The 12,323-nt window shown below is 39.3% G+C and overlaps 1 protein-coding gene across 2 annotated transcripts in view; it reads right to left on the minus strand.

Annotated features, from left to right (window-relative positions):
* LOC113107764 (potassium voltage-gated channel subfamily KQT member 2-like) overlaps positions 1-12,323 on the minus strand; it is a 28,796-nt gene that overhangs the window by 14,591 nt on the left and 1,882 nt on the right. For both annotated transcript variants that reach the window (XM_026270465.1, XM_026270464.1), the window contains exons 2-4: positions 1,220-1,310; positions 497-623; positions 32-207 (exon numbers count right to left, since the gene is read on the minus strand). In XM_026270465.1, coding sequence (XP_026126250.1) covers positions 32-207; positions 497-623; positions 1,220-1,310 — 394 coding nt within the window. The remainder of the gene's footprint in view (positions 1-31; positions 208-496; positions 624-1,219; positions 1,311-12,323) is intronic.

Consider the following 12,323-nt stretch of genomic DNA (forward strand, 5'->3'; position numbering starts at 1 on the left):
GAAAAATGAATACAGCCATGTTACTGGTCACCTTGCTGTGTGCGTAAACCACAGATCCCAGGAGCTTCCATGTGCCACCGCGGCGGTCCATACGCAGCATTCGAAGGATCTGAAGAAACCTCAAACTCCGAATGGCAGAGGTGGCAAAAACATTTCCCTGTGAGCCAGCGGCCAGCACTGACACCGAGGCAAAAAGGACCATGATATCTGCAGAACAAGATAAATCTTTATGTTATATTCGTTTAAATCATGCACTAATGGAGTTCACATTATTCTACTGTAGCACTGGTTCCAGTCTATCAAGTGTCACAATTCAGAGAGTTTTCTCATTTACTGCCCCCAAAAAGTTGGCAAAGCAGATTTTATTGTCTCTTGAGCAAAAAGAATAGAGAGACAGAGAGAGAGAGAGAGAGAGAGAGAGAGAGAGAGAGAAGAGGAAACATGCATTATAGAAGAAAATCAGAACAGAAAAAAAAAACTGAATTGATTTTCTAACCGATGATACAGAAGGGTTTGCGTGCAAATCTGAGCCTTCCTCTCCATCCTCTGTAGCGACAGCAGCAGCCGGCTGCCCAAATCCGCACAATATATTCCACACCAAACACTACGATTGTCACAATTTCCTGGACAGACAGCAGACACATCCACTTACTGACATTTATTTGTGCTGCCATATTATAGTTATATAGTTATAATGTAATATAATGCCCAATGATAAATAAAATAAAATTGAATAAATTATCATTCAGCATTGTTTCAAATTTGGTATTCGACAGAAATTCTAAAACTTAGTTGTATAATATAATATAATATAATATAATATAATAAAAAAAGTCAAATTGTTAACAAATGAGAAAAACAAAACGTAACAAATAGATATAAAACTTATTACTATAAAACAAATTTTTTACAAAAATAGTAACAAATCAAAAATACACAGATCACAGCACGTCCAATCTTTTTATGTTAAAAGAGCAGTATGTAAGTGCTTGATGGCTACTGTTACACTGATCCAAACAGATCTATAAAGTTTCATGTTCACATCACCACTGGATAATGTCCTACTCGTCATGTTCTGTTAGAATGTGGAACAGGATCTACTGTGATCTACAGTGTTTACAATGTGCACACACAAGTGTTTGATATAAAACCCTGACAGCATCACTACATGTATCAGCTTCTGCCTGTAAATCATGTTAAACGAGGATCAGATACAAACCAGGATGTACAAGGCACTCTCAGAGCTTTTCTTGTATTCTTTGATTGTTGCGAACACTGACAGAACCAGACAGGAAAACACCAGCAGAAACCTGCAAGACAGGAGAGCAGTAAATCAAACCAATAATGGAACGCTGGCTTGTTCTCTCACGTGAGATATCAAAGCAACTCTACAAGCTCCAACTGATACAGGAAGCTTCAGTATTAGATGTTATTAGGGCCCGAGCACCGAGGTGCGAGGACCCTCTTGTATCTGCTTTGTTTTTAGGGCCCGAGCACCGAGGTGCGAGGACCCTCTTGTATCTGCTTTGTTTTTTATTATTATTATTCTTCTTCTTCTTCTTCTTCTTCTTCTCCCGAATGAATCGCATTTTTGAGGGCTTTAACATGCTCAAAAAGTCATGAAACTTTGCACACGCGTCAAACCTGGTGAAAATTTTCGTCTGATATAGGATTCAGAAGAGGGTGTGGCAAAATGGCTCGACAGCGCCACCTATACTAAGAAAATCAACAGCCTTCCAGCTATGTTTCACGTACATGCACGAAAATTGGCACACATATGTAACACACCAATACCTACAAAAAAGACTCTTGGACCAAAATTCTAAACCCAACAGGAAGTCGGTTATTTTTAATATTATGAGCAAATTTTGTGTAATTTTGGTCATTTCCATGTGTTGTATTTTAACGAACTCCTCCTAGAGATTTCTTCAAATCAACACCAAATTTGGTATGCCTAATCTAAAGGCCTTTGCGACATTAAATTGCGAAGATCTTGAGTTTTCGTTGAAGGGCGTGTCTGTGGCGGCCTGGCGAATTTCGATGATTCGCCATGAAAAATGAAGTTGCTATAACTCACACATACAATGTCCAATCTGCCCCAAACTTCACATGTTTGATGAAACTCTGAACCTGAACAGATTGACATGCCCATATTCAGTTATAGTCATAGCGCCACCTATTGGCAACAGGAAGTGTCATATTTTACGCTGTGACGAACTTCTCCTAGAATTTTTTTGACATCAATGTCTTTTTTGTGGTCAGTCTAATCTAAAGGCCTGTGCGATGTTCAGTTGTGAAGATCTTGAGTTTTCGTTAAAAGGCGTGTCCACGGCACCATGGCGAAGTTCGATGTCTCGCCATGTGAATAAAAGATGTTATAACTCAGGCATAAAATGTCCGATCTTCCCCAAACTTCACATGTGTGACAAGAGTCCTGACCTGAACAGATCTGCAGGCCAATATTCCACCGGGTGTGGCAGAATGGCTCGATAGCGCCACCTATACACATTCAACGGATTGTGCCTCGAGCTATGTTTCACGTACATGTACAAAAATCGGTACACACATGTAACTCACCAATATCTACAAAAAAGTCTCTTGGTACGAAATCCGAATCCCAACAGGAAGTCGGTTATTTTGAATTTTCCCTGCAAAATTGGTGTTGTTTTTGCCATTTTCAGGGGTTGTACTTTAACGAACTCCTCCTAGAGATTTATTCAGATCAACACCAAACTTGGTCAGTGTAATCTAAAGCCATTTGCGATGTTAAATTGCGAAGGACTTGAGGTTTCATTAAAGGGCGTGTCCATGGCGGCCTGACAAATTTCGATGTTTCGCCATGAAAAAGGAAGTTACTGTAACTCAGACATACAATGTCCAATCTGCCCCAAACTTCACATGTTGGATGAGACTCTTGACCTGAACAGATCTACATGCCCATATTCAGTTATAACCATAGCGCCACCTATTGGCAACAGGAAGTGACATATTTTACACTGTGACAGACTATTTCTAGAAATTTTATGACATCAATGTCTTTTTTTGTGGTCAGTCTAATCTAAAGACCTGTGTGATGTTTAGTTGTGAAGTTCTTGAGTTTATGTTAAAAGGCGTGTCCATGGCGCCGTGACGAAGTTCGATGTCTCGTCATGGGAATAAAAGATGTTATAACTCAGGAATAAAGTGTCCGATCTTGCCCAAACTTCACATGTGTGATAAGGGTCCTGGCCTGAACAGATCTGAAGGCCAATATTCTATTGGTTGTGGCAAAATGGCTCGATAGCGCCACCTATAAACTTTCAACGGAGTGCATATGCACATTCAATGGAGTGCGCCTCAAGCTATTTTTCACGTACATGTATAAAAATCGCTACACACATGTAACACACCAATACCTACAAAAAAGTCCCATGTTACGAAATCCGAATCCCATCAGGAAGTCGGTTATTTAGAATTTTCTCTGCAAAATGGCGTTGTTTTTGCCATTTTCAGGGGTTGTACTTTAACAAACTACTCCTAGAGATATATTCAGATCAACACCAAACTTGGTCAGTTAAATCTAAAGGCGTTTGCGATGTTAAATTGCGAAGATTTTGAGGTTTCGTTAAAGGGCGTGTCCATGGCGGCCTGACAATTCGATGTTTCGCCATGAAAAAGGAAGTTGCTGTTACTCAGACTTACAATGTCCAATCTGCCCCAAACTTCACATGTTAGATAAGACTTCTGCCCTTAACAGATCTACATGCCCATATTCAGTTATAGTCATAGCGCCACCTGCTGGCAACAGGAAGTGACATGTTGTATGCTGTGACAAACTACTCCTAGAATTTTTTTGAGATTAATGTATTTTTTGTAGTCAGTCTAATCTAAAGGCCTGTGCAATGTTAACTTGTGGAGATCTTGAGTTTTTGTTAAAGGGCATGTCCATGGCGTCATGACAACTTTTGATGTCTCGCCACAGCAAGACAAGTTGTTGTAACTCAGGCATAATTTGTTCGATCTTCCCCAAACTTCACATGTTCGATAAGAGTCCTGCCCTGAACACATCTGAAGGCCAATAGTCCATTATAATGAGAGCACCAACTGCTGGCAACACAAAGATTGGCACAAATATGGAGTAAACTTTGATATATTCCACTTATATTTATGAGTTTAAATGCATGTTTCTCACCGTTCACCTATTTACTAAAGCCACTCGCTGCCGGTGAGCCCGTGTGCGAGGGCCCGTTCATCGCTGCTTGCAGCTTTAATTAGGGCCCGAGCACCGAGGTGCGAGGACCCTCTTGTATCTGCTTTGTTTTTTATTATTATTATTCTTCTTCTTCTTCTTCTTCTTCTTCTCCCGAATGAATCGCATTTTTGAGGGCTTTAACATGCTCAAAAAGTCATTAAACTTTGCACACGCGTCAAACCTGGTGAAAATTTTCGTCTAATATAGGATTCAGAAGAGGGTGTGGCAAAATGGCTCGACAGCGCCACCTATACCAAGAAAATCAACAGCCTTCCAGCTATGTTTCACGTACATGCATGAAAATTGGCACACATATGTAACACACCAATACCTACAAAAAAGACTCTTGGAGCGAAATTCTAAACCCAACAGGAAGTCGGTTATTTTTAATATTATGAGCATATTTTGTGTAATTTTGGTCATTTCCATGTGTTGTATTTTAACGAACTCCTCCTAGAGAGTTCTTCAAATCAACACCAAATTTGGTATGCCTAATCTAAAGGCCTTTGCGATGTTAAATTGCGAAGATCTTGAGTTTTCGTTGAAGGGCGTGTCCGTGGCGGCCTGGCGAATTTCGATGATTCGCCATGAAAAATGAAGTTGCTATAACTCACACATACAATGTCCAATCTGCCCCAAACTTCACATGTTTGATGAGACTCCGAACCTGAACAGATTGACATGCCCATATTCAGTTATAGTCATAGCGCCACCTATTGGCAACAGGAAGTGACATATTTTACGCTGCGACGAACTACTCCTAGAAATTTTATGACATCAATGTCTTTTTTGTGGTCACTCTAATCTAAAGGCCTGTGTGATGTTCAGTTGTGAAGATCTTGAGTTTTCGTTAAAAGGCTTGTTCATGGCGCCGCGACGAAGTTCGATGTCTTGCCATGGGAATAAAAGATGTTATAACTCAGGCATAAAATGTCCGATCTTCCCCAAACTTCACATGTGTGATAAGAGTCCTGGCCTGAACAGATCTGCAGGCCAATATTCCACTGGGTGTGGCAGAATGGCTCTATAGCGCCACCTATACACATTCAACGGAGTGCGCCTCTAGCTATGTTTCATGTACATGTACAAAAATTGGTACACATATGTAACACTCCAATACCTACAAAAAAGTCTCTTGGTACGAAATCCGGATCCCAACAGGAAGTCGGTTATTTTAAATTTTCCCTTCAAAATTGGTGTTGTTTTTGCCATTTTCAGGGGTTGTACTTTAACGAACTCCTCCTAGAGATTTATTCAGATCAACACCAAACTTGGTCAGTGTAATCCAAAGCCACTTGCGATAATAAATTGCGAAGGACTTGAGGTTTCGTTAAAGGGCGGGTCCATGGCGGCCTGACAAATTTCGATGTTTCGCCATGAAAAAGGAAGTTGCTGTAACTCAGACATACAATGTCCAATCTGCCCCAAACTTCACATGTTGGATAAGACTCTTGACCTGAACAGATCTACATGCCAATATTCAGTTATAGTCATAGCGCCACCTATTGGCAACAGGAAGTTACATATTTTACACTGCGACAAACTACTCCTAGAAATTTTTTGACATCAATGTCTTTTTTGTGGTCAGTCTAATCTAAAGACCTGTGTGATGTTTAGTTGTGAAGATCTTGAGTTTTTGTTAAAAGGTGTGTCCATGGCGCCGTGATGAAGTTCGATGTCTCGCCATGGGAATAAAAGATGTTATAACTCAGGCATGAAATGTCCGATCTTGCCCAAACTTCACTTGTGTGATAAGGGTCCTGGCCTGAACAGATCTGAAGGCCAATATTCCATTGAGTGTGGCAAAATGGCTCGATAGCGCCACCTATACACTTTCAACGGAGTGCGTATACACTTTAAACTGAGTGCGCCTCGAGCTATGTTTCACGTAAATGTACAAAAATCGGTACACACATGTAAAACACCAATATCTACGAAAAAGCCTCTTGGTACGAAATCTGAATCCCAACAGGAAGTCAGTTATTTCGAATTTTCTCTGCAAAATTAGTGTTGTTTTGGCCATTTTCAGGGGTTGTACTTTAACAAACTCCTCCTAGATATTTATTCAGATCAACACCAAACTTGGTCAGTGTAATCTAAAGCCTTTTGCGATCTTAAATTGCGAAGATCTTGAGGTTTCGTTAAAGGGCGTGTCCATGGCGGCCTGACAAATTTCGTTGTTTCGCCATGAAATAGGATGTTGTTGTAACTCAGGCATAAAATGTCCAATCCTCCCCAAATCTCACATGTTCGATAAAAGTCCTGCCCTGAACACATCTGAAGGCCAATATTCCATTATAATGATAGCGCCACCTGCTGGCAACAGGAAGATTGACACATATATGGAATAAACATTGATATATTCTACTTATATTTATTAGTTTAAACGCATATTTCTCACCGTTCATCTATTAACTAAAGCCACTCGTTGCTGGTGAGCCCGGGTGCGAGGGCCCGTTCATCGCTGCTTGCAGCTTTAATTTATTATTATTATTCTTCTTCTTCTTCTTCTTCTTCTTCTCCCGAATGAATCGCATTTTTGAGGGCTTTAACATGCTCAAAAAGTCATGAAACTTTGCACACGCGTCAAACCTGGTGAAAATTTTCGTCTAATATAGGATTCAGAAGAGGGTGTGGCAAAATGGCTCGACAGCGCCACCTATACCAAGAAAATCAACAGCCTTCCAGCTATGTTTCACGTACATGAATGAAAATTGGCACACATATGTATCACACCAATACCTACAAAAAAGACTCTTGGAGCGAAATTCTAAACCCAACAGGAAGTCGGTTATTTTTAATATTATGAGCATATTTTGTGTAATTTTGGTCATTTCCATGTGTTGTATTTTAACGAACTCCTCCTAGAGAGTTCTTCAAATCAACACCAAATTTGGTATGCCTAATCTAAAGGCCTTTGCGATGTTAAATTGCGAAGATCTTGAGTTTTCGTTGAAGGGCGTGTCCGTGGCGGCCTGGCGAATTTCGATGATTCGCCATGAAAAATGAAGTTGCTATAACTCACACATACAATGTCCAATCTGCCCCAAACTTCACATGTTTGATGAGACTCCGAACCTGAACAGATTGACATGCCCATATTCAGTTATAGTCATAGCGCCACCTATTGGCAACAGGAAGTTACATATTTTATGCTGCGACGAACTACTCCTAGAAATTTTATGACATCAATGTCTTTTTTGTGGTCACTCTAATCTAAAGGCCTGTGTGATGTTCAGTTGTGAAGATCTTGAGTTTTCGTTAAAAGGCTTGTTCATGGCGCCGCGACGAAGTTCGATGTCTCGCCATGGGAATAAAAGATGTTATAACTCAGGCATAAAATGTCCGATCTTCCCCAAACTTCACATGTGTGATAAGAGTCCTGGCCTGAACAGATCTGAAGGCCAATATTCCACTGGGTGTGGCAGAATGGCTCTATAGCGCCACCTATACACATTCAACGGAGTGCGCCTCGAGCTATGTTTCACGTACATGTACAAAAATTGGTACACATATGTAACACTCATATACCTACAAAAAAGTCTCTTGGTACGAAATCCGGATCCCAACAGGAAGTCGGTTATTTTAAATTTTCCCTTCAAAATTGGTGTTGTTTTTGCCATTTTCAGGGGTTGTACTTTAACGAACTCCTCCTAGAGATTTATTCAGATCAACACCAAACTTGGTCAGTGTAATCCAAAGCCACTTGCGATAATAAATTGCGAAGGACTTGAGGTTTCGTTAAAGGGCGGGTCCATGGCGGCCTGACAAATTTCGATGTTTCGCCATGAAAAAGGAAGTTGCTGTAACTCAGACATACAATGTCCAATCTGCCCCAAACTTCACATGTTGGATAAGACTCTTGACCTGAACAGATCTACATGCCAATATTCAGTTATAGTCATAGCGCCACCTATTGGCAACAGGAAGTTACATATTTTACACTGCGACAAACTACTCCTAGAAATTTTTTGGCATCAATGTCTTTTTTGTGGTCAGTCTAATCTAAAGACCTGTGTGATGTTTAGTTGTGAAGATCTTGAGTTTTTGTTAAAAGGTGTGTCCATGGCGCCGTGATGAAGTTCGATGTCTCGCCATGGGAATAAAAGATGTTATAACTCAGGCATGAAATGTCCGATCTTGCCCAAACTTCACTTGTGTGATAAGGGTCCTGGCCTGAACAGATCTGAAGGCCAATATTCCATTGAGTGTGGCAAAATGGCTCGATAGCGCCACCTATACACTTTCAACGGAGTGCGTATACACTTTAAACTGAGTGCGCCTCGAGCTATGTTTCACGTAAATGTACAAAAATCGGTACACACATGTAACACACCAATATCTACGAAAAAGTCTCTTGGTACGAAATCTGAATCCCAACAGGAAGTCAGTTATTTCGAATTTTCTCTGCAAAATTAGTGTTGTTTTGGCCATTTTCAGGGGTTGTACTTTAACAAACTCCTCCTAGATATTTATTCAGATCAACACCAAACTTGGTCAGTGTAATCTAAAGCCTTTTGCGATCTTAAATTGCGAAGATCTTGAGGTTTTGTTAAAGGGCGTGTCCATGGCGGCCTGACAAATTTCGTTGTTTCGCCATGAAATAGGATGTTGTTGTAACTCAGGCATAAAATGTCCAATCCTCCCCAAATCTCACATGTTCGATAAAAGTCCTGCCCTGAACACATCTGAAGGCCAATATTCCATTATAATGATAGCGCCACCTGCTGGCAACAGGAAGATTGGCACATATATGGAATAAACATTGATATATTCTACTTATATTTATTAGTTTAAACGCATATTTCTCACCGTTCATCTATTAACTAAAGCCACTCGTTGCTGGTGAGCCCGGGTGCGAGGGCCCGTTCATCGCTGCTTGCAGCTTTAATTCATTGATATTATTTGTTTTGGATAAAGTAGTTGATGCATATTCATGAAGGACATTGAGTTTAGACACTTAATTAGAATTGGGCCCTCTTGGGCCCATCGTTGGTTTTGTGATCTATGAGAAAAAATACTGGCTTGAGAGAGACAAGAATCCTTGGAGAGTTCCTGACACTCTGCAGTTAAACTCAAGAGATAAATCCCTCAAGAGAGAGAAGGAGAGTGAAGGGAAATGAGACTAAAATAGCTGAAAGTCTCATTAGCATAAAACCTCTCTGGGCCTCACACCCATGTACAATGAGAGAGAGAGAGAGAGAGAAACAATGACGGATAAAAACATTGAGATAAAACTTTGGGGGGAACCAGAAATACTCTGAACTGACAACCAAAGCTACCTGGAGACTTCCAAAACATTGATGCCTAATGATTCACACCATTACAAAGGCATCAAGCAGTGATGTGGCGCTGTGTGATAAAGTTAAATGTCAGGGAATCTCGACCATCATCAAACAATCAGTGAAGGCACTCAAATGACCAGCGCAATGCCTTCAGAGAAGAGGTCAGTCTGAGATCATGAGGGTGACAATGAAAATAAAAGGTGCCCATTTCATTCTATTTTCTCCAAGACAAAAACAAAACCCTGATCACTGTTATTTGATCTATAACATACTCATTTTAAAATACATTGAAAAAATTGTCATTCTTCTTTTAAACAGTAGTGTACATGTTCTTGTGGTGTTTGAATTCCCTTCTGTTTGTTTAAAGTGACATTTCTTTCAAATGTAGTCTTTTAACTAAACTATTTATCTATTTTTTTATTCCATTGCAGTGGACAGTTTCCCTTTACAAAGCAGACAATATTTAGTCTTTGGCCCTGAGTCTGTGTGAATCTCCATTTTTGGATTTAAGACCTGCGAGAGTAATAAATGAGCCAGGATTCCAGACTTCTTCAATATGCAAAGAAAACCATTATGATAAAAAAAAAACTACCTGTATTAATATTCAATAGATCTGTATTGATTTTAAACTGACAAACTTTAGCTGTTCTTATATAAGATCTTATATAAAATCTGAGTTGCCGAGTAAGCTGCTTCTTGCCCCAGGTATTAATATTATATGTCATGACAGAAACTAATCTGCTAATTTGGAACAATCTAACAGAAGGAGATCAGTAAAACAGACTGGTCCTAAAGGGAATGAGGCCAGAGGTGAATAAATGTGGGCTGCATTAATAAAGGTGGGAGACAGAGGATTAGAAAGTCAATGGTAAGTAAATCATCTCAAATGAGAATCCTCACAGGAAATCTAATCTTTACTCATTACGCATGGCCATAAAATGCTGAGTCGTGCAGGACCAGTGACATCAGACACCTGACGTGGCTTACAGGAACAACACATCACATTATGAGAAATGATTGCTCACCTTCCTGCTCTCAGATGGTGTGGACTTTATGGCCACGTAGTGTCTTCAGAGGATGAAGTCATTTATTACAAACTTGACATTAACACAGCTACACTGGAGTTTTGTACATCACTGATGCTGATGTTTGGTGACATGCAGATCTTAATGTACTGCCTTCAGGTAAGGGGCTTTACAAACTTTGTGCTTTGAAAGTGCAACCCAAGAAAATCTAATAAGATTTTCACAAACAGTCAAACTGACCACAGAGGCATCAAACACAAGACTGCAATTACTTCAGCAACAATACAGCATTTTGACACTCACTGTTTGTGATACTAAATATCTGAACATCAAATGTAAAAAACCTACAGTACAAACCAATTACATAAACACGATAAATAGATAGTCATTAAGCCCTTTTGTCTTTGTCAGGCTGGTTATTGCTCCTGATGTTGGCAACAGCCACAGACTAATCTGGAAATTGTAAGGCGGAGTAGACTATACAGGCCTGTCAAACAGAGAGACAAGGACACATTCTTTGAGTCAGCAGTGAATAGGTAATAGAGCAATCGATTTACCTCATTCACCCTAGTAGCACAGTTCTCTCAAAACGAAACTCCAGACTGAACCAAGGACATATACAATGATTTGTTATTAGGTGACATCAAATCGTAATTCACGTTAAATAACAATTAAGTAATGTCTTAAAAGTTTACAATACAGTTCAAAAATTTGGGGCTGGAAAGATTTTTATAATGGTATTGAAAGAACACAAAGGTTACATTAATTTAATTAAAAATACATATAAAATATTATGTCTTCAATGTCACAAAATAATTATAATATGTTGATTTGGTTTACCAAAAAACTTATTAGTAGTATTTTTTTTTTTAAATAAAACATTCATTTGATATTTTCTGTATGATCACTAATGTCTTTATTGTCGTTTTATCATTTGAATTTTTATATAATTTTATTTACCCCCATTTTTGGAGTTGTGAGTGTATATTGTTGTGTAATACATAATAGATTATTATATTCTTGCCCTTTTGTTTGCATTAGCTATCAAAAACTAACTAGCAGCAAAATAAAGTTGCATATACAATAAGGCACAAATACTCACTTGCATATCAAAGCATTCACCACTTCTAAATATCTCCTTGTACCCCTTTCCTTAAGCTTGAGAAATAAGGATTTAGCTGAGTCTGTACAGCATGCAAAGTGCTATCTCTGCATTTAATGCTTGTGAAAGAGAGAGAAAAAACACTTAACGTAAGAGGCCAAAGTCAGCACACTGCACTGCACTCTGTGTGTGTGTGTGTGTGGGGGCACACTAGACAGAGTAAAATAAGGATGGTGGCTGTATAAATAATGTATCTTCAGAACTCACATTCTAGTCTCAGGCTGAAGTGGGAGTCTTCTATGAGGGTTGCATGACCAGCAGAGCGGACAAAGACATTTACAGCCACTCAGAAGATTAGACAGCTCATACTCCAGCATCCATGATACAGTCTGAGGTTATGATGCTGCATTATGACAGACTGGTTTATAGGCATCATAAGAGATGACATTTGAGGTAATGGAGCTCTATGTGTTTCTAAAAGGCTACAGAATAAGTGATGCTGTACACGCCTTGCTTTAAGATTCAATCACAGGACCAATCTCATCTCTCCAAGCAAAAGATACAGAGGTTTATAAGTGTTATCATTTGAAACCAATCCTATAGGATATTTAGGAATATAAAATCAAAAGGAATATCATGTAGCTGAAAGAAAAAAAATTAAAGAAAATCTTTATAACTCC

Source organism: Carassius auratus, chromosome 8 (assembly GCF_003368295.1).
Source record: "Carassius auratus strain Wakin chromosome 8, ASM336829v1, whole genome shotgun sequence".
Classification (NCBI taxonomy): Eukaryota; Metazoa; Chordata; class Actinopteri; order Cypriniformes; family Cyprinidae; genus Carassius; species Carassius auratus.